General features: G+C 46.3%; 1 protein-coding gene across 1 annotated transcript in view; it reads left to right on the top strand.

Annotated features, from left to right (window-relative positions):
* The window catches only part of LOC135506705 (spermine oxidase-like), a 29,116-nt gene extending 3,573 nt beyond the window's left edge, over nucleotides 1-25,543 (top strand). Inside the window, exons 2-7 of the mRNA XM_064926044.1 lie at nucleotides 5,517-5,751; nucleotides 6,820-7,046; nucleotides 15,160-15,333; nucleotides 20,207-20,957; nucleotides 23,434-23,594; nucleotides 24,965-25,543. Of these exons, the coding sequence (XP_064782116.1) occupies nucleotides 5,544-5,751; nucleotides 6,820-7,046; nucleotides 15,160-15,333; nucleotides 20,207-20,957; nucleotides 23,434-23,594; nucleotides 24,965-25,114 (1,671 nt within the window). The 5' untranslated portion in view covers nucleotides 5,517-5,543 and the 3' untranslated portion in view covers nucleotides 25,115-25,543. The remainder of the gene's footprint in view (nucleotides 1-5,516; nucleotides 5,752-6,819; nucleotides 7,047-15,159; nucleotides 15,334-20,206; nucleotides 20,958-23,433; nucleotides 23,595-24,964) is intronic.
* The last annotated feature ends 2,183 nt before the right edge of the window (nucleotides 25,544-27,726 follow it).

Below are 27,726 nucleotides of genomic sequence, written 5' to 3'. Positions count from 1 at the left end.
AGAGGAGGAAGGGAGGACCATCCTCCTCAGTGAATTCATAAAATAAAAAATAGTGAAACATTTAAAACGTTATCCTTTTTAGATAAAACTAAACTAAACACGTCACCAAGTAATTTATTAAAACACTGTTTTGCAATGAAGGTCTACAGTAGGCTCAACAGCACTCTGTAGGGTAGCACCATGGTGTAGCCGGAGGACAGCTAGCTTCCGTCCTCCTCTGGGTACATTAAATTCAATACAAAACCTAGGAGGCACATGGGTTTCCACCCTCTCCAATAGACTTAAACAGTATTTATGACAACTTCCGGAGGACGTCATCCAACCTATCAGAGCTCTTGCAGCATGAACTGACATGTCCACCCAATCAAAGGATCAAATAATTAATCTACTACTGAAAGCATAAGCTACATCTAGCTAGCACTGCAGTGCATACAATGTGGTGAGTAGTTGACTCAAAGAGAGAGAAAGACAATTAATTTATGCCAAAATGGGAAGGGAGGGTAGGGGGGAGAGAGGGAAGGAGAGAGGGGGAGAGAGATTCACTTACTGAGCTAGGTAGTTTTGCCTGCTAAAAGAGGGGGATGTTACAGTATGTGTGTGTAGCCACTCTATACTTGCTGATGAGGGTTTCCTCCCGGTTGCTGTTCAGTTCTATGCCTCAAGGCCACAAGGCTATTCCTCTGTTCCTAGAATCGTAATTAATTTGGAGAATGTGTAGTGGCCTTGTTAGTGTACCACTGTGTATGACTAGGTCCCTGGGTATTCAGTCCACAACGCTGGTCCTGTTCGCTGGATAAAATCAGGCAATAAAGATGGTCTATATACGTACAAACCGCCATTTCTATTTCAAATGGGAATCCATTCTGAAATAACAAGTCATTTCACAGGATTATGTATTTTTAATATTAGACGGTCGGCATCTGTGACAAACACCACAACTTTTGTTGATAGTTTACTGAGGTACGATTAGCACTTTTCAGGAACGTGTGAATATTCCAGTCAAGGCATCACCGACATAATGGATGTGAAGAAATAGATGCAGACAGAGAATTGTACTACTTTTGACCATTGAGGGCTATGAAACGAATGCAGAAAGAGGATGCATCCGAAATGGAACCTTATTCAGACTCATTGAACGGTCTAACCAGCTAGGACTTGTCCAGACACGTTTTGCTTCCTTCTCAGCCCGCTACTATTATCATTTCCCACTATTCAACACTCTTAGTCTTGTGATGAAGACAGCTGTGAGGTCAAAGGTGAACACAGCTGGGAAGAAGGTTCTGAACTTCCAAGTGTTGCAATCACTGCTGTTTGTGCTTGAAATGTATCTAACCTTTCTGCAATATACTGTGAACTATATTAGTTCCCATATTCTGTACAGCATTTTCAATATGATCCTCGCTGCAGTTGGTGCCTGAACCTTCAGTGTCTAACTTTCCAGAGCTATTTAGGCTGCGTTTACACAGGCAGCCCAATTCTTATCTTTTTCCCACTAATTGGTCTTTTGACTAATCCCATCAGATCTTTTTACAGCAGATCTTTTTTAGAGCTGATCTGATTAGTCAAAGACCAATTAGTGAAAAAATGATCAGAACTGGGCTGCCTGTGTAAACACAGCCACTGTGTACTGTATTCGAGCCTATGAAACACAACGAGTTTGAAACCAGTTTCGAAGAGACCTCTTTCCCACGGTACATAGTGTGAAGAGAGTTAGTTCCCATAGTCTCTAAACAGCATGTGATATAATTAAGCAATAAGGACCGAGGGGGTGGGGTATATGGCCATTATACCATGGCAACGCGGAGTGCCTGGATAAAGCCATTAGCCGTGGCATATTGGCAATATGCCACAAACACCCGACGTGCCTTATTGCTATTATAAACTGGTTACCAACGTTAGAGCAGTAAAAAAAAAAGTTTTGTCATACCCATGGAATACGGTCTAACATACCACGTCTTTCAGCCAATCAGCATTCAGGGATGAAACCACCCAGTTTATAATCCACATTTTGGTCTGGGTGGTAGTAAGTGTACTCAAATTGGTTTGTTTTGGCTCCGTCCTCTTGCACTTTGTGTACCAAAATGGTGTCATCTGAAACAGTAGACAGCAAACCTCTAGGAAGCTCAGATGAGCAGCATACCTCAGACGCAGCTGCAGTTCTAAATAGACGGTAATGGATTCACTGAACCGGTTTGACCGCGTGACCCTGGTTCGGGAGAAACCGCCTTTTTCTTGTGTGTGCGAGACGGTTTCTCAGTATGGTACCGCAGCATTGCCATGTGCAGCAGCGTTGCCGTGGTGACAGAGCGGGGAGGTTTTGTTGGTTAGAGGGGAGTGGAGTGAGTCACATGTAGGAACTGGAGGTAGCATATGGTCTCACCTCTCAGAGGAAGAGGAGGGGTGGGGTGGGGGGGGTGCGCTCAGGGATGAAAAAAAAATGAAAAATGAGGATAATGGAACGCGTTACTGCTCTGTTTAGTCTGCTTCCTAATGCATTTTCCTCCTTTATCCTTCCATCCCCTCTTCATCTTTCACAAACAGACGTACTTTTTCTCTTTCGTCTCTCTTGCTTTTCCTATTTTTTTTCTTACCATCTCCCTCTCTTTCTTTCTCTCTCTCTCTTCTCCTTTGTCCTTTCTTCCACTGCCTGCTTTCTGTCAAATGTGCCTATTTTCCATTTGGCAAGGCCCCGTGGTACAGCACTTCAGATCACTTGCGTACACACACGCTACTTCAGTGAGAGCGGTGGAAGGAAGTCTGTGAGAAAATAATTAAATAAAACGTATTTCACCTCAAAATTTCAACCCTGCGATGCCGTCGCCCCAAACAATCAATCAAGGACCCGCGTGAGTCTCATTCATTTGGTGTTGCTTAGTGTTTTGTTTTGAGACTACATTAGATTAGTATAATGGGATCAGGGAGGTGCGCTTTAAATATGCTCCCTTTTGCATTTGTTTCCTCAGACACAGTTGTCTATATGTTGTTATAAACGGAGTGGTCGAGCCCTGGATGCTGATTGGCTGACAGCCATTGTAAATAAGAATTTGTTCTTAACTGACTTGCCTAGTTAAATAAAGGTAAAAAAAATGGGTATGACAAAACCTTTATTTTTACTGTTGTAATTACGTAACCAGTTTCTAAAAGCAATAAGGCACCTCGGGGGCTTGTGGTAGGGCCATTATACCATGGCTAAGGGCTCTGTCCAGGCACTCTGCGGTACGTTGTTGTCACGGTTGTCGTAAGAACGGGACCGAGGTGCACGGGACCAAGATGTTGAGTTCCACATATTTATTTCCAAGTGAAACTTCAGCAAAACAAAAATAGACCAATAAACGAACGTAACGTGACTACGTGGTGCACAAATACAAAACAACATACCACAAACACAGGTGGGAAAAATAGCTACTTAAATATGATCCCCAATTAGAGACAACGATTACCAGCTGCCTCTAATTGGGAATCACACACAACACCAACATAGAAAATATAAACTAGAACACAACATAGAAATTATACTAGCATACCCCCTAGTCACGCCCTGACCTACGACACCATAGAGAAACAAGGGCTCTCTATGGTAAGGGCGTGACAGTAACCCCCCCCAAAGGTGCGGACTCCGGCCGCAAAACCTGAAAACAAATGGGGAGGGTAGGAGGCCTGATTAGCGTCGGTGGCGGCTCTGGTCAGGTCTGGGGATAACCAAGGGCTATATCTGTTCCTGGTTCTAAATTTCTTGAATGGGGCATGCTTATTTAAGATGTTTAGGAAGGCATTTAAAAACAATAACCAGGCGTCCTCTACTGACGGGATGAGATCAATATCCTTCCAGGATACCCCGGCCAGGTCGATTAGAAAGGCCTGCTCGCTGAAGTGTTTCAGGGAGCGTTTGACAGTGATAAGTGGAGGTCGGCTCTGGTGTAGATCGTAGCCCCTGCCCAGACCCCGGATCCTGCCATCGCGCTGGGTTGGACACCGTGCCTAGACTGGGCCACGGCGCAGAGGAAGGCTCCTGCCCTGGAGAGGGACTGGAGGCCGTGCCTGGACTCTCCGGACCGTTGACCCTCGCTGGAGGTTCCGAACCGTGGAGCGTCGCTGGAGGTTCCAGACCGTGGACCGTCGCTGGAGGTTCCGCACTGTGGACCGTCGCAGGAGGTTCTGCACTGTGGACCGTCGCAGGAGGTTCCGCACTGTGGACCGTCGCAGGAGGTTCTGCACTGTGGACCGTCGCAGGAGGTTCTGCACTGTGGACCGTCGCAGGAGGTTCCGCACTGTGGACCGGCGCAGGTGGCACCGGACTGGTGACATGCAGTTCAGGGCGGGTGCGGGGAGCCGGCATCGGACGTACGGGGCTGGGGAGGCGTACTGGAGGCCTGATGCGTGGATCCGGCACAGGTGGCACCAGACTGGTGACACGCACTTCAGGGCAAGTGCGAGGAGGAGGCACAGGACATACCGGACTGGGGAGGAGCACTGGGGGCCTGATGTGTGAGCCGGCACAGGTTGCACCGGACTGGTGACACACTCTTAAGGGCGAGTGCGGGGAGCAGGCACAGGATGTACCGGACTGGGGAGGCGCACTGGAGGCCTAGTGCGTGGAGCTGGCTCAGGTGGTACCGGACTGGTGACACACACTTCAGGGCGAGTGCGTGGAGCAGGCACAGGACGTACCTGACTGGGGAGGCGCACTGGAGGTCAGAAGTGTGGAGCCAGCCCAGGTTGCACCAGACTTCCATGATTTCTTCCCAAGTCCAACTTATTTTTCCCATCGTTGCACACTGCTTGGTCCTTGTTTGGTGGGATATTCTGTCGCGGTTGTCGTAAGAACGGGACCAAGGCTCAGCGGATGTTGAGTTCCACATATTCATTTTCAAGTGAAACTTCAGCAGAACAAAAATCTACCAATAAACAAACAACTAAACGTGACTATGTGGTGCACATGCACAAACACAAAACAAAATCCCACAAATACAGGTGGGAAAAATTCCTACATAAATATGATCCCCAATTAGAGACAACAATTACCAGACAGCCAGACCACAAAATAGCGACACCTTTTTGAAATAGCGAATAACACGATGAACCCGTTCCCCTCTCAAAGTACACATTATCAGGAAAGCGCGATGAAATTCTATTTCCAGAATAGATTTGATGTCATAACGGGTATTTAATCTGAAAGAGGGTTTGTGTACAGTACTGTGTACAGTACACGGAGGACTTTACTTTGAACTGAGAACACTCAATTGAGTACCCACTGATGCTATCTCCCCCTGTGTGTAAAGATACTTTCTGTCCTAATCTTTCCTGAGGGAAACTGACTTGCTTTGTTTTTTTTGTGTTCGTAGTTCCATTCATGTTTATTAGACAGGAGAGTGAGGAAGAACGAGAGAGCAAGGAGTCGGATTTGAACCTGTGCTGGCGGCTGCATGGGTTCCAAAGTCAGCGCTTTTTACCGCTGGACCAAGGATTCACTTGTTTTAAACTAATGGCTTGTTTCTCTGTTTCTGTTTTCCCCTCAGACCCCCTAGAAGAGGAGCTTGGACGGCATGCAAAGTTGTGAAATATCTTCAGACAGCACTGATGACCCCCTTAGTAGAGACCTCCGCACTCGTCGACAGCCTCGAATAGTAGTGATCGGCGCGGGCTTGGCCGGCCTCGCAGCTACCAAGAGCCTCCTGGAGAGCGGCTTCACAGATGTCACAGTCCTAGAGGCGTCAGACCGCGTCGGAGGGAGAGTTCAAAGCATTCAGCACGGTAAAAAAATGATGCCATGAACTTTATACACTACAAACACACGAAGCGCGAGTAAGAAACAATACTTGGAGGAAACGACGCTAAACCAGACCCTGGAATGTCATGGGTTATGACTCTATGGGTGTTTTGTTTCTTAAATAGTTAACATTTTCTGTAAGCTGAAAGCTCCGAACCTCACCCACTGAGACATTCGACCTGTCTGTGTGAGTGTGTAATCATCAGGTTGTTTCCCCCGCACTCACATCTAGCTGTCAAAAGGTGCCCCCCCCTCTATTCTCTATGGGGCTACGCTATCAGTGCTAATGCTAAAAGCCTTCCCAAAATAACACTGGATCAGAATGTGTGCTTTGCAAAGCCCAATTAAGCTTTCTCAATTCAAAATGTGATTGGGGAATTTGTCTCTCGGATGGATGAGTGGTTAGTCCTGCAAAATCCCCTTTGAGCTGAACAAGTTCGATTACTCCCATTGCCACACATGGCTTCAATTCAATATTTCAAAAAATGATTTATTTATCCCTATTCCTCATTCTCTATGAAGCCCTTTCAATAACAAGTATCTCTAGAGTAGGTGGTTGTAGCATCCTCAAAATGTCCAGTAGGCTGCAGTCACATTCATTGAATGGACACCCTCTAACTGTAGTTCCCTTCACGTCCATTCAATTAAAACAACTTCCTGTTCTCATTTCTCTGCGTATTTCATTGAATTCAAGTTCCATTCCATTCAACTTATTCCCAAATAAATGGACACAAACAAATCAAGTGCTTGGGCTGGGTAAACAAAGAATGTAAGTGTGACCCCAAAGGTGCATCTGATATGACACATTATTCCCTATAGATTGCACTACTTTTGAACGGAGCCTAAGCCTGTCCCAATATCCTCACTACTTGCATGGCCAAACCATTACTTCATATTGTGACAGACACTAAGTGTATTACGTATTTATATGCCATTTAGCAGATGCTTTTATCCAAAAAAATCGAACCCACTATCCTAGCATTGCAAGCGCCAACTGAGCTACAGTGAGGACTTCATTCTTCTTCATCTTCTCCTCCTCCATCCTATTCCAGGACAAACGACTTTGGAGCTCGGAGCCACCTGGATCCATGGCGCTAACGGGAACCCAGTGTACCACCTGGCGGAGGACAACGGGCTGCTGGAGCACACCACGGACGGCGAGCGCAGCGTGGGCCGCATCAGCCTGTACACCAAGAACGGCGTGGCCCACTACCAGACCAACAGCGGTACCAGGATCCCCAAGGACCTGGTCGAGGAGTTCAGTGACCTCTACAATGAGGTGAGGGGAGAGAGGTGTGTGGGAGGTGTGTGTCCAAAGGTGTGTGTGTGTGTGTGTCCAGATTACCACTGATGTGTGCACAGGGAGACACCCATGACTGAATGTAGATACTGTACATAGACAGTGGCACGTATGCACAGGTGTGTATAGCACAGGTGTGTATAGCACAGGTGTGTATAGCACAGGTGTGTATAGCACAGGTGTGTATAGTACATTCTCGCAACATTGGCTTCCCCCAATACCCTTCAGTTCAGAGTAAATAGACACTGTGCAGAGGAAAGGGGCACGCTTTCTACACACTTCCCTTTCTCTATGTCCCTGAGTAATTCTCACAATAGTTACGTTCCATAAGTGTTGCAAGCAGCAAAGTTACCAATAAAGAACACAAATACCAATGTCATCTTTTAAAGGATTCACATTGAGTGGGCCAGAAAGAGGTGTATCAAGCTTGTGGCGACTTGTTCGCAACGCTTACGGAACTGGAACTATTTCAAGGCACTTGAACACAGAAGAACCTTCTCTATTATCCACCTTAATAACACAGCATTCTCCACAGCAGCACCCGTTCCTTTAAGAACACACTGTACGAACATGGATAACTACACAGTAATAACAGAATTTATAAACCCAGAGGCGCAACATTGCGATACGTCCGAGAACGCTTGCGAAGCACTCGGCATACCAGGGTTTGGGGTTTGAGAAGTTAATGAGAGAAGGGAAATTCTTCCGTAATGTTCATTTTCTTGTAATCTGAAGGCACCACTTAGAGTCGAGCCAATAAGTAACTCAACATGTTATTACTCCAACATGGTGAAAGTGACAAACTGTCACATTTTCGTCAAAAACGACTTCACGTCTAAAGAGTGCCTTTGATTTGACTGCCTGCACATGCAGAGTTCGGCGTGAGACGACCGTTAGACCCGATAATGTGTTTCTGCGCACGAGTTTAGCTAGCCAAAGTCTCCACAACATCGCCTACAAGCGAGATCGAAGATTTCTATTAGAGAAGCTACCGGTCAAAAGTTTTAGAACACCTACTCATTCAAGGATTTTTCTTTATTTTTTACAATTTCCAACATTCCAACGTAGAATGATAGGGAAGACATCAAAACTATGACATAACACATATGGAATCATGTAGTATATTTGAGATTCTTCAAATAGCCACCATTTGCCTTGATGACAGCTTTGCAAACTCTTGGCATTCTCTCAACCAGCTTCATGAGGTAGTCACCTGGAATGCATTTCAATTAACAGGTGTGCCTTCTTAAAAGTACATTTCTGGAATTTCTTTACTTCTTAATGCGTTTGAGCCAAACAGTTGTGTTGTGACAGAGTAAGGGGGTATACAGAAGATAGCCCTATTTTGTAAAAGACCACGTCCTTATTGTGGCAAGAAGAGCTCAAATAAGCAAAGAGAAACGACAGTCTATCATTACTGTAAGACATGAAGGTCAGTCAATCCTGAAAACTTCAAGAACTTTGACGGTTTCTTCAAGTGCAGTTGCAAAAACCATCAAGCGCCATGATGAAACTGGCTCTCATGAGGACCACAACAGGAATGGAATACCCAGAGTTACCTCTGTTGCAGAGGATAAGTTCATTAGAGTTACCAGCCTCAGAAATTGCAGCCCAAATAAATACTTCACAGAGTTCAAGTAACAGACACATCTCAACATCAACTGTTCAGAGGACACTGTTGCAAAGAAACCACTACTCAAAGGACACCAATTATAAGAAGAGATTTGCTTGGGCCAAGAAACATTAGCAATGGACGTTAGACCAGTGAAATTTTGTCCTTTGATCTGGAGTCCAAATTTGATATTTTTGGTGCCAACCGGTGTGTCTTTGTGAGACGCTGTGTGGGTAAACGGAAAATCTCTGCATGTGTATTTCCCACCATAAAGCATGGAGGAGGAGGTGTTATGGTGTGGGGGTGCTTTGCTGGTGACATGTGTGTGATTAATTTAGGATTCAAGGCACACTTAACCAGCATGGCTACCACAGCATTATGCGGTGATACGCCATCCCATCTGGTCTGGGCTTAGTGGGACTCATTTGTTTTTCAACAGGACAATGACCCAACACACCTCCAGGCTCTTTAAGGGCTATTCTACCAAGAAGGTGATTGAAGGAGTGCTGCATCAGATGACCTGGCCTCCACAATCCCCCAACCTGAACCAAATTGAGATAGTTTTGGATGAGTTGGACCGCGGAATGAAGGAAAAGGAGCCAACAACTGCTCAGCATATGTGGGAACTCCTTCAAGACTGTGGGAAAAGCATTCCAAGTGAAGCTGGTTGAGAGAATGCCAAGAGTGTGCAAAGCTGTCATCAAGGCAAAGGGTGGTTATTTGAAGAATTTCAAATATAAAATATAATTTGATTTGTTTAACACTTTTTTGGTTACTACATTATTCCATATGTGTTATTTAGTAGTTTTGATATCTTCATTATTATTCTACAATGTAGAAAATAGTAAAAATAAAGAAACTCTTGAATGAGTAGGTGTTCTAAAACTTTTGACCGGTAGTGTGTCTTCATACTAAACCATCTTTGGTAATAATTAGGGAGCTGCAACATACAGTGTGAACAATGCTTTTTTCCTGATTTCATGTGTGTCAGTCTGCATACCTCTATGCTGTAATCCCTTGTATAATCCATTTCCAAGATGCCAATCACTTTGCAGTGTAGCAGCAGCATCAACACAGCAGAGCTACGGTATGCATTAGGCTAACCCCCACCGTGCATCATTACAGCAGCACTAAACACTTATCCCTTCCCAAGTATCATTACAACTGCGCTAAGCGCTAATCGCCACTGTGCCTCTGTCTGGAAAGCAGCATAATTAACTAAGCAGTAGGATTAGCATTCCGAAGCTGACTTGGTGGTTTTGTTTCACATCAGGATTTGAGGTACATAGAAGTCCTGTTTGTTTAGATCTAATGTTTCATGAGTGTGAGGCAATGGACAAGAAATAGCTTATCAATTATTTGTCTTTGAAAATGTGTTTCTTGAGGATCCCATTTCAACCGGAGGCTATTTTATATTGTCAACAAAGGTGTGGTGCATCCTGGGTTGAGTTCATTAGGGCACGCAATGGAAACGTTTTTTACGTTTTGCTAGGGAATTTTAAAATGTAGTTTTCAGGTTGACCCACCCTGTTTCAGTGTTTTTCTTCCATTTGTTGCCTAATGAACACACACCTGGTCTTTGTATGCAAAACGTTCCACCAGGGAGTTAAGACAAGATGATAAGGTTATGCAATCGAATACCATGTCATTATCATATGACCTTTGTGGTTACAATGTAACTTAGTGCAGCAATGGTAAACATAAACGTTCTGATTCCATGGAAAATGAATGTGAACTTCACTCTGGGACAGCTAAGGCAGTCATTTGAACTGCTCATGAATTTCTAAAAAATCTGCTACTCTGACATTTTTCAAGTCATGCCCCCCTCCTTTCTTGACTTTTCCTAAATAAGTCTATATAACACACTGTCGTTGTTAGAATCTTAATACCACTAACATAGTGGTTTGCGAAAGTATTCACCCCCATGGCATTTTTCCTATTTTGTTGCCTTACAACCTGGAATTAAAATAGATTTTTGGGGGGTTTGTATCATTTGATTTACACAACATGCCTACCACTTTGAAGATGCAAAATATTTTTTCTTGTGTAACAAACAAGAAATAATAATAAGAAATACTAAAATACAAAAAATTCTAGAATATTTAGCTCCATCCATTGTTCCTTCAATTCTGACCTGTTTCCCAGTCCCTGCCAATGAAAAACACCCCCACAGCATGATGCTGCCACCACTATGCTTCACTGTGGGATGGTGTTCTCGGGGTGATGAGACGTGTTGGGTTTGCGCCAGACATAGCATTTTCCTTGATGGCCAAAAAGCTCAATTTGAGTCTCATCTGACCAGAGTATCTTCTTCCATATGTTTGGGGAGTCGCCCACATGCCTTTTGGCGAACTCCAAACGCGTTTGCTTATTTTGTTCTATAAGCAATGGCTTTTTTCCTGCCACTCTTCCGTAAACCATGCTCTGTGGAGTGTATGGCTTAAAGTGGTCCTATGGACAGATACTCCAATCTCCGCTGTGGAGCTTTGCAGCTCCTTCAGGGTTATCGTTGCCTCTCTGATTAATGCCCACCTTGCCTGATCCGTGAGTTTTGGTAGGTGGCCCTCACTTGGCAGGTTTGTTGTGGTGCCATATTCTTTCAATTTTTTTAAATAATGGATTTAATGGTGCTCCTTGATGTTCAAAGTTTCTGATAGTTTTTATAACCCAACCCTGATCTGTACTTTTCCACAACTTTGTCCCTGCCCTGTTTGGAGAGCTCCTGGGTCTTCATGGTGCCACTTGCTTGGTGGTGCCCATTGCTTAATTGTGTTGCAGACTCTGGGACCTTTCAGAACAGGTGTGTACAGTCATGGCCAAAAGTTTTGAGAATGACACAAATATATATTTTCACAAAGTCTGCTGCCTCAGTTTGTATGATGGCAATTTGCATATACTCTATATTGTTGTGAAGAGTTATGAGATGAATTGCAATTAATTGCAAAGTCCCTCTTTGCCATGCAAATGAACTGAATCCCCCCCAAATAATTACACTGCATTTCAGCCCTGCCATAAAAGGACCAGCTGACATCATCTCAGTGATTCTCTCGTTAACACAGGTGTGAGTGTTGACGAAGACAAGGCTGGAGATCACTCTATCATGCTGATTGAGTTTGAATAACCGACTGGAAGCTTCAAAAGGAGGGTGGTGCTTGGAATCATTGTTCTTCCTTAGTTACCTGCAAGGAAACACATGCCATCATCATTGCTTTGCACAAAAAGGGCTTCACAGACAAGGATATTGCTGCCAGTAAGATGGGACCTAAATCAACCATTTATCGGATCATCAAGAACTTCAAGGAGAGTGGTTCAATTGTTGTGAAGTAGGCTTCAGGGCGCCCAAGAAAATCCAGCAAGCGCCAGGACCGTCTCCTAAAGTTGATTCAGCTCTGGGATCGGGGCACCACCAGTACAGAGCTTGCTCAGGAATGATAGCAGTTAGGTGTGAGTGCATCTGCACGCACAGTGAGGCAAAGACTTTTGGAGGATGGTCTGGTGTCAAGTAGGGCCGCAAAGAAGCCACTTCTCTCCAGGAAAAACATCAGGGACAGACTGATATTCTGCGAAAGGTATTGGACTGCTGAGGACTGAGGAATGGGCCAAAATACCAGCAACAGTGTGTGAAAACCTTGTGAAGACTTACAGAAAACGTTTGACCTCTGTCATTGCCAACAAAGGGTATATAACAAAGTATTGAGATAAACTTTTGTTATTGACCAAATACTTATTTTCCACCATAATTTGCAAATAAATTCATTAAAAATCCTACAATGTGATGATTTTTTTTTTCTTCTCATTTTGTCTGTCATAGTTGAAGTGTACCTATGATGAAAATTACAGGCCTCTCATCTTTTTAAATGGGAGAACTTGCACAATTGGTGGCTGACTAAATACTTTTTTGCCCCACTGAGATCATGTGAAACTTAGATTGCACACAGGTGGACTTTATTTAACTAATTATGTGATGAAGGTAATTGGTTGCACCTGTTATGCTTGTTGACGGAAGGATCGGACAAAGATGCAGCGTGGTAGGCGTACATCTTTTGTCATTGAACACCGAAAAAAAACAATAAATACAAACGAAACGTAAAGTTTAGTAGGGCTAAACAGCACAGTACCAAAACAAGATCCCATAAACTAGAGGTGGGTAAAAGCTGCCTAAGTATGATCCCCAATCAGAGACAACGATATACAGCTGCCTCTGATTGGGAACCATACCCGGCCAACAAAGAAATAGAAAACATAGTTTGCCCACCCTAGTCACACCCTGACCTAAACAAAATAGACAATAAAACGGCTCTCTAAGGTCAGGGCGTGACAGCACCAGATCTTATTTAGGAGCTTCATATCAAAGGGGGTGAATACATATGCACGCACCCTTTTTCCGTTTATAATTTTTTATACTTTTTTGAAACAAGTACATTATTTTTGTTTCCCTTCACCAATTTGGACTATTTTGTGTATCTCCATTACATGAAATCAAAATCAAAATCCATTTTAAATGGCAGGTAGTAATGCAACAAAATAGGAAAAACACCAAGGGGGATGAGTACTTTTGCAAGGCACTGTAACTGGATTTATAACCAGTTTTAGGAGGGCATTTAATTTATTTTTATGTTCTTCCCCGTTGCCCCTCCTTCTCCCGACAGTAGGGCCTGGGCCACAACCTCCCAACAGTTGAAGGTGCGGTGCCCAGTTGATAATTACCCCGTTAATTGCCTCGCAACTAAAGTATACCAAAACTAATTTCCATATAACATATATACATATAACAACAAATTTAATAAATGATGGAAATATGATGCGGGAGAATGGGTGAGTTGATGAGCGACGGGAAGCAAACGAATCCAAGCAGCCTTATCGGTCTACTTTGAGTACATGGTGAGAGCATGCGTAATTTACAATGCCAAGAAGATCAAGACGAGCGGATGCACATGTTGCATTAACGTTGCTACAAACTCAGAATGAAAACGATTCAGATGGTGGGGGAGAAATGAATCATGACATCTCCCATGATTCGTCTTCTGATTCCGAGCCTCAGCCTCAACTTACTGTACACCTCCGAGGTCTAAAACACAAAAAGCTAGAACTGTGTGCACCCAGCAGGTGCCCGAACCACCACCGAATGAAACGGTGAGACAGGAGAGACGGGAAAAACAAGGGATGGCACCGTCACAAAATGTCATCACTGGATAAAAAACATCAGCCGGTGACAATGCTCCAACTGGCCATTGACGACACCATGTATCGGCAATAATAGCATTTTATTACTACTGTCATATCGACACTTATATTCATTACTATGCCATTATTGGTGCTGAGTAGCCTACATAGCTCCTATATCCCAGTTTCAGTGGTGTTTACCTGTTGTAACCCGGCACTCCCTTGGAATGGCCCCCCGGGCGATCACCAGTCTCGTGACTGAAGGGTCAGCTCCAGTTCCCACCACCCTCTTTGTTCAGCTCACCGTTTCACTTCATTAGAAAAGACACCTTCACGGTTGCACCGTTTTTGACGGCACAGAAATGGTTGTATCCCAAATGGAACCATATTGTAGTGCTTTTGACCAGAGCCCTATGGGTCAAACGTAGTGCACTAAATATGGAATAGGGTGCCATTTGGCGTCATCCCAGGTATTTCCTGAGAAATGGCATGTGAAATGGTGCACAGTAATAATCTATGAATTACTTGTTTGTTTTTAAAACAGGCACCATTTGGTACCAGGTCATTACCAGTTGTGTTAAATTGTTGTAATTGTTGTTGTAAAACAACATAGTTTCCTAGTAAATTCCAATGGAAATAATACTGTGTGACCTCCTACACAATGATGCTCCCTCTTTTTGTCCAATGAGTGGGCAGTTCCTTCTAAAAGAGGTGTGTGTGCATGTTTGCTATATATCCTGTATTGTAGAAGTCACAGGCCTCGGAAGAAAGTATGGAAAAATGTAAAACAATCTGTTGTTGAATAATGTACGTAAGTCCCACCCTCACATGCAGCCATGCCACGGTGCTAAAGGATGTCATACATTCTCACCTGGCTGCACCCTTTAAAGGGCACATTTGGCATTCAAACAACAACAAAGCGATCACCTTACATATGGCCCCTTTAAAGTTTTAGAAGCACCCCAGCAGATTTTGAATGTTCAGACTGTTATAGCTGTTGGATAAGGTAGTAGCAAAATAGTGCCTGTCTATACCAATGAAACTCTGGGTTGTCCAGTGTAGAACCAGAATGAAAACAGACTGGTACCCAGACAAACCCTGGCTACGTCCCAAATGGCACCCTATTCCCTTATATAGTGCACTACTTTTGACCAGTGCCCTAATTGCCATGGTCAAAAGTAGTGCACTATAAAGGGAAAATGATGCCATTTGGGATGCAGACTCTCTGCACATTCATTACTGGTTATACCATGGCCGTCAAACTCACATTTCTCTCCCCTCTTGCCATCCGCTCGAACCCTCTTCTCTCCTCCCCAGGTATACGAGCTGACTCAGGAGTTTTTCCAGAATGGGAAGCCTGTGTGTGCTGAAAGCCAGAACAGCGTTGGGGTGTTCACAAGGGACGTGGTGCGCAAGAAGATCACGCTGGACCCCGACGACTCGGAGAGCACCAAGAGACTCAAGCTGTCCATGCTCCAGCAGTACCTCAAGGTGTGTGTGAGTGTGTGTGTGTGTGTGTGTGTGTGTGTATAGGGATAGGGGTGTGTGTTTGAATGTGTAAGGGGGAGGGGGTCCTCCTGAGAGACTATAAAAGATGCTAGAGCTCTAGTTAATGATTGGAATGCATTAACTACGCAAACATTATGCAAATCCAATAACGTTCCCTTCTAGGTATGTAAGATTGCTCTATGTGTTCCAAGAAAACCCGTTTTAAAAGTCGCTACGGAGGGCATTTCTTTCTATTTTTCCATATTAAATCAACAGTGCTGTATTCTGAATCACTCATCTCTGGAGAGAATTGGTGCACCTCTATGGCCTCTTGCACAGTTCTGGTTCAAGCCAGTTCTTTATACGCAGATAATTGACTGAAGTAGCACATGTGATGCTCCTGCTAGGTTTAGACTTGCACTCTCACGCAAGTCTCACACAATACAAGAGTTTATGGCATGCTTTATGACTAAACTGAACAAGCAGGTCAGGAAATCAAGTATAACTAGGTGTGGCAGGTAGCCTAGTGGTTACAGCTTTGGGCCAATAACCGAAAGGTTGCTGGATCGAATCCCTGAGCTGACAAGTTACAAATCTGTCGTTCTGCCCCTGAACAAGGCATTTTTGTAAAATATATTTTATTTAACCAGGTAAGCTAGTTGAGAACAAGTTCTCATTTACAACTGCGACCTGGCCAAGATAAAGCAAAGCAGTGCGACACAACAACAACACAGAGTTACACATAGAATAAACAAGCGTACAGTCAATAACACAATGGAGAAAAAAAAGGAAGTCTATATACAGTGTGTGCAAATGGCGTGAGTTAACCCCCGGGCGCTGAAGACGTGGATGTCGATTATGGCAGCCCCCCGCACCTTAAATACGGAAGTCACATTTCAGTTGAATGCATTCAGTTGTACAACTGTAGGTATCCCCCTTTCCCAGAAACTCTGGCTAATGTTAGCTTTAGCTACATTATCTTGTTTATGTTAGCAATAGCTTCATTTAGCTTGGTAATGTTATTGCTCCATCCTTGCTCCTTGTTATTATACCCAATAACTCATTGGATTCAAATTAGTGTTGATCACTTAAAGGTCAGTTTGCTAATGAAATAGAAACACAGCGGACAACAAAATGGAAGCCCTTTATTACGCGTAGAGCCAACTCTACAGGGCGTCCAGGAAAGAGAAAGATGAGGACGACAACAACAATTTACCTCAGGAAATATAGCTATTGTGTCACGAGGTTCTTCCTGGGAAGGAGAGGAGGACCAAAACGCAGCGTGGTTGAAATTCATGTTTGTTTTTAATAAGAAAACTATACATGAATAAACTACAAAAACAACAAACGTGTAAACCCGAAACAAACACTGACACAAGAGAAAATCACCCACAAAACCCAACACCAAACAGGCTACCTAAATATGGTTCCCAATCAGAGACAATGACTAACACCTGCCTCTGAGAACCATATCAGGCCAAACGCAGAAACAGACAAACAAGACACACAACATAGAATGCCCACTCAGATCACACCCTGACCAAACAAAACATGGAAACATACAAAGTAAACTATGGTCAGGGTGTGACAGTACACCCCCCCCCAAGGTGCGGCCGGAACCTGTTGGGGAGGGTCTGGGTGGGCATCTGTCCACGGTGGCGGCTCTGGTGCTGGACGTGGCCCCCACTTCACCATAGTCTTAGTCCGCCACATGGTCCGCTTCCGTGGCCTCCTAATCACGGCGACCCTTCTAAATGACCCCACTGGACAGAGGGGCAGCTCGGGACAGAGGGGCAGCTCGGGACAGAGGGGCAGCTCGGGACAGAGGGGCAGCTCGGGGCAGAGGGTCAGCTCGGGACAGAGGGTCAGCTCGGGACAGAGGGGCAGCTCGGGACAGAGGGGTAGCGCCGTACTGGCCGACGACTCTGGCAGATCCTGGCTGACTGGCGGCTCTGGCGGATCATGGCTAACTGGCGGCACTGGCAGATCATGGCTGACTGGCGGCACTGGCGGATCCTGGCTGACTGGCGGCACTGGCGGATCCTGGCTGACTGGCGGCACTGGCGGATCCTGGCTGACTGGCGGCACTGGCGGATCCTGGCAGACTGGCGGATCATGGCTGACTGGCGGCACTGGCGGATCATGGCTGAATGGCGGCACTGGCGGATCATGGCTGACTGGCGGTACTGGCGGATCATGGCTGACTGGCGGATCATGGCTGACTGGCGGCACTGGCGGAACCTGACTGACTGGCGGCACTGGCGGATCCTGGCTGACTGGCGGCACTGGCGGATCCTGGCTGACTGGTGGCACTGGCGGATTCTGGCTGACTGGCGGCACTGGCGGATCCTGGCTGACTGGCGGCACTGGCGGATCCTGGCTGACTGGCGGCTCCTGGCAGACTGGCGGAACTGGCGGCTCCTTGCAGACTGGCGGCACTGGCGGCTCCTTGCAGACTGGTGGCACTGGCGGCTCCTTGCAGACTGGCGGCACTGGCGGCTCCTTGCAGACTGGCGGCACTGGCGGCTCCTTGCAGACTGGCGGCACTGGCGGCTCCTTGCAGACTGGCGGCACTGGCGGCGCTGGGCAGACGGGAGACTCTGATGGCGCTGGGCAGACTGGAGACTCCGGCAGCGCTGGAGAGGAGGAAGGCTCCGGCAGCGCTGGACGGAGGAGCTCTGGCGCCTCTGGACTGAGGGGCAGAGGCTCTGGCAGCGCCGGACAGGCGGGAGACTCCGGCAGCGCTGGAGAGGAGGAAGGCTCCGGTAATGCTGGACAGGCAGGAGACTCCGGCAGCGCTGGAGAGGAGGAAGGCTCTGGCAGCGCTGGACAGGCGGGAGCACCTGTAGGGATGAGACGGAGAGACAGCCTGGTGCGGGGGGCTGCCACCGGAGGGCTGGTGCGTGGAGGTGGTACCGGATAGACCGGACCGTGCAGGCGCACTGGAGCTCTTGAGCACCGAGCCTGCCCAACTTTACCTGGTTGAACGCTCCCGGTCGCCCTGCCCGTGTGGCGAGGTGGAATAGCCGACACTGGGCTATGCAGGCGAACCGGGGACACCATGCGCAAGGCTGGTGCCATGTAAGCCGGCCCAAGGAGACGCACTGGAGACCAGATGCGTAAAGCCGGCTTCATGGCACTTGGCTCGATGCCCACTCTAGCCCAGCTGATACGCAGAGCTGGTATGTACCGCACCGGGCTATGCACCCGCACTGGGACACCGTACGCTTCACAGCATAACACGGTGCCTGCCCGGTCTCTCTCGCCCCCTGGTAAGCACAGGAAGTTGGCGCAGGTCTCCTACCTGGCTTCGCCACGCTTCCTGTGTACACCCCCCCAATAATTTTTTGGGGCTGACTCTCGGGCTTCCATCCACGCTGCCGTGCTGCCTCCTCATACCAGCGCCTCTCCGCCTTCACCGCCTCCAGCTCTTCTTTGGGGCGGCGATATTCTCCTGGCTGTGCCCAGGGTCCTTTACCGTCCAACTCATCCTCCCATGTCCAGTCCTCCTTGCGCTGCTCCTGCTGCCGCTGCCTGTCACCACGCCGCTTGGTTCTGTTGTGGTGGGTGATTGTGTCACGAGGTTCTTCCTGGGAAGGAGAGGAGGACCAAAACGCAGCGTGGTTGAAATTCATGTTTGTTTTTAATAAGAAAACTATACATGAATAAACTACAAAAACAACAATCGTGTAAACCCGAACCAGTCCCGTGTGGAACAAACACTGACACAGGAGAAAATCACCCACAAAACCCAACACCAAACAGGCTACCTAAATATGGTTCCCAATCAGAGACAATAACTAACACCTGCCTCTGATTGAGAACCATATCAGGCCAAACACAGAAACAGACAAACTAGACACACAACATAGAATGCCCACTCAGATCGCACCCTGACCAAACAAAACATAGAAACATACAAAACAAACTATGGTCAGGGTGTGACATATTGCAAGCCTTATTGTTTTTGTGTACTTATTCAGTTCGTTTCCTGGTCCACCGGCACTCAATTATTAGGGCTACATCCCAAATGGCACCTTATTACCAATGTAGTGCACTACCATTGACCACAACCCTATGCACTATGTAGGGGATAATGTGCCACTTATGTCCAAAGTTTCCATTAGTGGCAGCCAAGGCCATGATTTAAGAGTTTTCCTCAGAGGAAACGTGAGGCTCTAGTTAAGTAGGGGTGGCAGGGTAGCCTAGTGGTTAGAGTGTTAGTAACTGGAAGGTTGTGAGTTCAAACCCCCGAGCTGACAAGGTACAAATCTGTCGTTCTGCCCCTGAACAGGCAGTTAACCCACTGTTCCCAGGCCGTCATTGAAAATAAGAATTTGTTCTTAACTGACTTGCCTGGTTAAATAAAGGTAAAAAAAGTAAACAAACTATTGGGTTTGTAGACTTGAGCTAAAAAATGATAACCCAAAGAAATAATAAGATCTCATGGCCAATAAATCGGCAATTCGACTAGGATTAAGTAGCGCTTTGGTAGAGGAGGTTAATTTGCCCTCAATTCAATAAGGAGTTTTAGCCAATCAGAGTTACAGAAAAAAAATCTACTTGAAACAAAATAGATACATTTGACCAGAATTGAACAGACTTGTTTGTCTGTGTTTCTATCCGATGCAGCCATTGTCTGGTTCCTCTTTAGGTTTCTTCCAACTACTGTTCTGCTACTTGCTCTCTGGGCTTCTCGGCTGGGTTATTAAAAAAAGCTTCAATATATTTGACTGATTTATTGATTTATTGATGAGTTGATTTATTGATTGATTGATTGGAAAGAGGTGGAGAGTTGTGAGAGCAGCTAATAAAGGAGCTCAATTTGATCTGAGTCAAACTAACTTTGTTTGTTTGTGTGTGTGTTGTCCTTCAGGTGGAGAGTTGTGAGAGCTCGTCCCCCAGCATGGACGAGGTCTCGCTGAGTGAGTTCGGCGAGTGGACGGAGATCCCAGGGGCCCACCACGTCATCCCGGGAGGCTTCATGAAGATCGTGGACCTCTTGGTGCAGGACATTCCGTCCCGCGTGATGCGCCTGGGGAAACCCGTCCGCCGCGTCCACTGGAACTACTCCGCCCAGCAACAGGAGGAGATCGCTCACGGCGACAACAACAATCGGCACGACGACGGCGACCATAACGACGACCAACGTTGCCATGGTGAGCCCAACCCCAATCCGGGCCACGCGTACCCCATCAGCGTAGAGTGCGAGGACCTCGAGTCGCTCCCAGCCGACCACGTGATCGTAACCGCCTCGCTCGGCGTCCTCAAGAACCGCCATGAGGCGCTCTTCTCACCCTCGTTGCCCGAGGACAAAGTCCTCGCCATCGAGAAGCTCGGCATCAGCACCACTGACAAGATTTTCCTGGAGTTCTCCGATCCCTTTTGGAGCCCCGAGTGCAACAGCATCCAGTTTGTGTGGGAGGACGAGGCGCAGCTGGAGCAGCCGGTCTACCCCGAGGAGCTGTGGTACCGCAAGATCTGCTCATTTGACGTGCTGTACCCGCCCGAGCGCTACGGCCACATGCTGAGCGGCTGGATCTGTGGCCAGGAGGCACTGCTCATGGAGCGCTGCGACGACGAGACAGTGGCCGAGACCTGCACCAAGCTGCTGCGACGCTTCACAGGTCAGTGTGCATGTCTGTGTGTTTGTCATTGTGACATTGACATGCGTCCGTTGACTCTGTGTGTCTGTGTGTGAGTGAGTGATATACAGTAACAATGGGAGTTTTCTGAATCGAGCCAGCTTTTATACAAGTCTAGCACTAACTAGATTTCAGCTACTCAAGGTCTCCCGGAGCTGACAAGGTACCAATCTGTCATTCTGCCCCTGAACAAGGCAGTTAACCCACAGTTCCTAGGCCGTCATTGAAAAAATGAATTTGTTCTTTATTTAACTAGGCAAGTCAGTTTAATTAAGGTAACATTTTATTATTATTTTTATGAATCAAATCATGTGTTCTTGATGGAGTGAGGACCACTAACCTAAATAACTCACTGAGATAGGCCATCGTCAGCATTCCCTAACTGACTATGAATCATGCTCTGTGCTTCAACTCATCAGTATTGGGAAGGAATACTTTTACACACACACACACACACACACACACACACACACACACACACACACACACACACACACACACACACACACACACACACACACACACACACACACACACTGTCACGAGCACACTGTAACCTTGAGGGCTGAATGAGTGCAACAATACTGTGCTCCCAGTGAGTCACGGTGACCCATTGAAGAGTCATTCCACTTATTCAGCCCTAGTGCGCCTCTCGGTATACATTAAATACAGGAAATGAGATCATCATGTGACGTCATCATTCCGAGCCTTGAGGTATATGGCTTTTCCCAGAAGGGGGTTTGGGAGGCTGATGCTGAATGAGACACATAGACGTCTGGCAGAGTGATGGTGTTGAATAGATGTGCATCCCATAACAACTGGCCCAGGGTCAGTTTTAGTCACTGTGATCTTAATAGGTGGAGTAAGGATTGGATGAAGAAATGCTGATCCCACAAAGTTGTTAAAGGAGTTGCCTGTGGTTCTGCATCCCAGACATACATGCAATATTCTCACAGAAGAGATGAGTGAGTCTCTGACATAGCTGCTCGACTGTATCAAGTTGTCTTTCACCCATGAACAGGCCCCTATTAAGAGTAATGGTGATGAAAAGAAACACAGCAAATTGAAAATGGCGGCAACTGTGGTTGAGACTCATGGGTCTTTTTTAAGAGAGAACCTGACAGAAAATCAATTGTTCGTTTCGACATGAGACGGGAAAAATGCTTTCTTACGTTAAGGCCATATTAAGGTTCCCGCTCCCTGGAAAACACTGTAAATGATAGTGTAGACAGGACACACACAGTTGTCTTTGGTCTGCCCTACACCGCAAAGCAAATTATTACTATTGATCGAGATTAGCTTTGTGGCTCTGTACAGCTTCAGTCTTTTTCATATTGACAGAGAAAATAGGTTAAGGGATATAAGAACGCTTTCCTGGTTTAAATAGTTTAGATCAAGGTGTGTGTGGAATGAACATTAAAGACTTTTGACAGGGTCACTATTACGCTATAGACGGGGTTGGTTGTTTAGCAGCAAAACCGACGCGTGCCCTACTAATGAAGCAAAACAGACGGGGTTGGCTTTGATTGTTGACAACATGTAATCTATATTTTGTCTCCAATGTTTATTGAAAACATAAATGCGTTTTCACAATGAGCACTTGTTGTCTCTTAAATACATCGTTACAGTTGTCGGTTAGCTAGCTAGCGAAGTTGATAGGTTGCCATTTGGGATGCATCCCATTCTCACGGGTGGACAAAGCTCAGTGTTGTGGCTGACAGTAAGTGACTGTTGTCCTCCTTCGAGGACTAAGTCATCCTCTGGTCAAGCCAGTTAGCTGACAAACAGATCATTGGAGAGTCCAGTCTAGGCTTAGCATATGTCACCGACCCGGTTACCATCACTTAATGATGACGTCAGAGGCTTTCCTAGACTCACACACGCACGCCTCACTAGGGCTTCACAGTTACTCCTCCCTATACAGCCAAGCCAACGGACACAATAAACCATAAACCCTGTCTTCTGCTCTGAGCGATACTCGCTGCCTGCCCTCACATTGTTTACTTCCATAGGGCGTACCCCCCTCACGGAGACTCATTAACCCACACACTGACACACTCCCCTGATGTAGGTCACTTCGGTTTACTCCCCTGCGAAGCAGATTCTTTACAGATGGACTAGAGTGTGTTTCTAAGAGTGACCGTAGCTGATTAGTGCTGATACAGGAGATTGGATTGGATGTGTTGGAGGATCACCTATGTTAGATGGGTAGAGGATCACTCACCATGCATCGGCATTACCTTAGGAAACTTTCAATGGCTTATTTCCACCTGCGGAAGAGTTGTGTGTGTGTGTGTGTGTGCGCACCCGTGCCTGTGTGTGAGAGAGAGAGAGTGTTGGTGTGTGTGGATGTTGATGTTGATGTTTCAGTGTCCACCCAAAGGGTTTATATTGGACTGACCATCCTCTCCATCCACCTCACTGTTCCTCCCTCTTCCTCCTTCTCTCCCTCGTTCAGGGAACCCCAACATTCCTAAGCCGAGGCGGATCCTGCGCTCATCGTGGGGCAGTAACCCTTACATCCGAGGCTCCTACTCCTTCACCCGGGTGGGCTCCAGTGGGGGTGACGTGGAGAAGCTAGCCATGCCCCTGCCTTACACCAAGAGCACCAAGGCCCCGGTAAGAACCGCTTCTGGATCTGGATGCAGACTTGGGTTCAAATACTATTTAGGGTATTTCAATAACTTTTAAAGACATTTCAAAGTAAGTATTTTGACATTTTTGTTTCTTTCGAAATGGAAGTAGTTGAATATTGGAATGCATTTGAAAATACACTTGGGAAGTATTGGCTTGTATTTGAAAATGCATTTTAACCCAGGTCTGTTTGGTCCTAGGGCTATTTGAAATATAGTTGTGTATATTTATAGGAAGTTATTTGCAAATACTTAAAAATTTGGCCACATTATTTGAAAACAGTCCAACAAAAAACAAGTATTTAAATAACACGTACTTAAATATGCATGTATTTGAACCCAGACTGGATGTAGTGTATCAGCTGGGTCGTGTTAACTAGGGCACACCGTAGCGAGACCTTTCAAAACATTGTACTGTGCAATGGAATGGAAAAACGAGCGTTTTTATTGAACAAGTTCAGTTAGTACCTCCCTGTTTCACTCAGTTTCAAACCGTTTTCTACTTACTGAAACACGACTCTGATTAGCGACGGTGCTGTGAAAAGTAAGGATCAATGTGTCAACCACGATGGGTTATAGGGTGAAAGGCCTTCCCCAATGACTAAATGGTGTGAAGCGTAATGAGAATGTATTGACTTTCATTAGTCTCTGGAGGCGGGATGCTTCTTCTCAGACTTGCAGGGAACCCGTAGCATGTTGTCAGTGTGCCTGTGTTATCTATCACTATGCCACCTACTAAGGCAGTAAGGGATGTGACAGTCAGTGTTGGATCAATTATGAATCATGGGTCTTGGCCAGCACCTTAGCTCCTGAAACCTGACGCATGTGTCCTTATCTTAGTGTGTGTGTGTGTGTGTTTGTGTGTGGTTCTGTCGATATGTGTGTGTGCGTGGCTACTGTGTGTGTGTGTGTGTGTGTGTGTGGCCACTTAAAGACTGTTAAAGGAGCAGCGTGACCTTCGAGAAATCCCCCTCCCGTCAAAAGAGTGACAGATCGTCACAAGCAGCGTTCTTACATATAGACAGAGCCTAAAAGAGCTCCCCATGGCTGCATCTAAATGGCTTACTATTCCCTATATAGTGCACTACTTTTGCCCTACCTTTGACTAGAGCCCTATGTAGAGTATGGGGGGGGGGGCATTTGGAATGTAGCCCCATGGCTCGGAGGCAGTGATAGGGTATGCATAACATATGTTGGGTCATGACGACTTTCACTGGTTTGTTAAGGTCTTGTCTTTTTTTCTCTTCTCCATCTCTGCCCTCTCCTCTATCCACCTATCTCCTTCTCTATTGTGTTCTTCTGTATGCCTCTTTATCCTGTCATTTTTTTCAACCTCTCTCCTCTTTACCCTGTCAGCCTCTACAGGTGCTATTCGCCGGGGAAGCCACCCACCGGAAATACTATTCCACTACCCATGGTGCATTGCTGTCTGGACAGAGAGAGGCCACTCGTCTTACAGAGCTGTACCAGGACTTGCACAAAGAAACCACAAAGCCTAACATGTAAAAACGACTAATGAACCACTGACTAGTGATAAAAAAATAATAATAAACAACTTGTGTTTTATGATTTCTATATTTTAATTTTTTTTTTTTTTAGATTAAGTTATGCATGTAAAAGCATAGTAGGGGCATTAACAATTATAATGATGATAATGATGAATACAGTTTTCACTGTATTGTAGATATATAGAGAGGGAGAGCGTGGTAGATTTGACCACTTATATGAGATGTACTGTAAAAAGGCTGAAAATGGTGCCGTCATCTCTTGTCCATCAATCTGTTGTTTAAAAATATAAAATGGATAAGTTAATGTTTATATAATAACACGTCTATAATTTAACTGTTTGTTTTGTAAGTGCCTTCTTTATTTAATGTCATGTTATTGAAAACAAAACAAAAAATGATGGCAAGAATGAATAAACTTGTATATTAATGTGAGAAACGGTCGTGCTTAATTGTCATACCATTTGAATGTGTCCCAGACGGTTCCTGTCGAGGACAGACATTGGCAGACGCTGACACTGTGTTCCTTCACTCGACCAATCATAGGCGAAGACACTGAAGCGCACTGTGTAACTGTGCCAAGGTAGCAGATGGCAGTGGAGCCTCAGTCAAGTCTTCACGCCTCTCAGATGTGTTATTATGTGTGCTTGTTCTTTTCCTGCGTGTGAAATGAAACGACGTGTTGTTGTGCGTGCTACATCAGGTGTTCACCGTTGCAAAGCAATATTGGCTCAGTTAGCAGAACTAGATCTGAGGGATGCAATGCAACAAAACTGCTTCAGTTCCAATAGCATATTTACATGTGATGGAGGTATATATGTATAGGGGTAAGGTGACTAGGCAACAGGATATTAGATCAACCAGAGAAGCAGCAGCTTACATGTGAGTGGGTGTGTAGAGTCAGTATAAATGTATGTGCATATTATGTGTGAGTGAGCAAATGATGGAGTGAGTGTTTGTGTGTGTGTTGGGGTGACAGTGTGTGTGAGTGTGTAGGGCCCTGTGAGTGTGCATAGAGACAGGGAATATACTGAAATAAAAGGTCTGTGTAGCTATTTTGTTAGCTATTTATCAGTCGTATTGTTTGGGATAGAAGCTGTTCAAGAGCCTGTCGGTGTAAGACTTGGTGCACCGGTACCTCTTGCTATGCGGCAACAGAGAAAATAGTCTATGGCTTGGGTGGTTGTGGTCTTTGACGATTTTCTGGGCCTTCTTTTCACACCGCCTGATATAGAGGTTCTGGATGGCAGGCAGCTCGGCCCCAGTGATGTACTAGGCTGTCTGCACCACCCTCGGTAACGCCATGTGATGGAGGGCGGTGCCGTTGCCATACCAAGCAGTGATGCAGCCAGTCAATATGTTCTCAATGGTACAGCTGTAGAGCCTTTTCAGGATTTGAGGGCCCATGACAACTCTTTTCAACCTCCTGACGGGGAAGAGGCATTTTCGCGCCTTCACGACTGTGCGTGTGTGTTTGGACAATTTTAAGTCTTTAAGTGATTTGGACTTGAAGCTGGCTACCTGCTCCACTGCCACCCCGTCGATGTGGATGGGAGGGTGCTGTACCCTGTTTCCTGTAGTCCACGATCAGCCCCTTGGCCTTGCTGACGTTGAGGGAGAGGTTGTTGCTCCGGCACCACACTGCCAGGTCATTGACCTCCCTGTAGGCTGACTCATCGTCGCCGGTGATCAGGCCTACCATCGTTATGTCGTCAGCGAACTTGATAATGGTGTTGGAGCCATGCGTGGACACACAGTCGTAGGGTGAACATGGAATACATGAAGGGACTAAGCACACACCTTTGTGGTGCCTCTGTGTTAAGGGTCAGTGTGTTGGAGGTGATGTTGCCTACCCTCACCACCTGGGGTCGGCCTGTCCGGAAGTCCAGGTTCCAGTTTCAGAGGGAGTGTCACGGTCGTTATATGGAGGAGACCTAAGGCGCAGCGGGGTAAGCGTACATTCTTCTTTAATAAAGAAAGAACACTGAACGAACTAATAAAAACAACAAAACAAACCGTGACGTAAATATGAGTAGTGCAGACAGGCAACTAAACATAGAATAAGAACCCACAAATACTCTAGTCAAAATGGCTACCTAAATAAGGTCCCCAATCAGAGACAACGATTAACAGCTGCCTCTGATTGGGAACCAATTCAGGCCACCATAGACATACAAATACCTAGACTTACAAAAAACCCTAGATATAGGTGACTAGGGACCGTCGCTGGAGGCCCCGGGCTGGGGATCGTCCCTGGAGGCCCCGGGCTGGGGATCGTCCCTGGAGGCTCCGGACTGGGGATCGTCGCTGGAGGCTCCGGACTGTGGCCCGTTGCTGGAGGTTCTGGACTGGGTACTGTCGCCGGAAGCTCTGGACTGGGTACTGTCGCCGAAAGCTCTGGACTGCCAAGTCGCACTGGATACCTGGTGTGTGGTGCCGGTACTGATGGTACCGGGCTGGAGACACGCAAGCACAGGACACACTGGAGCAAGCACAGGACGTACTGGACTCTGGAGGCGCGCTGGAGGCCTGGTGCGTGGTGCCGGCGCTGGTGTTACTGGCCTGGGGACACCCACCTCAGGGTGAGTACGGGGAGGATGAACAGGACGTACT

The sequence above is a fragment of the Oncorhynchus masou genome, chromosome 20 (assembly GCF_036934945.1).
Source record: "Oncorhynchus masou masou isolate Uvic2021 chromosome 20, UVic_Omas_1.1, whole genome shotgun sequence".
Lineage (NCBI taxonomy): Eukaryota > Metazoa > Chordata > Actinopteri > Salmoniformes > Salmonidae > Oncorhynchus > Oncorhynchus masou.
This window is presented reverse-complemented; position numbering and strand designations above follow the sequence as displayed.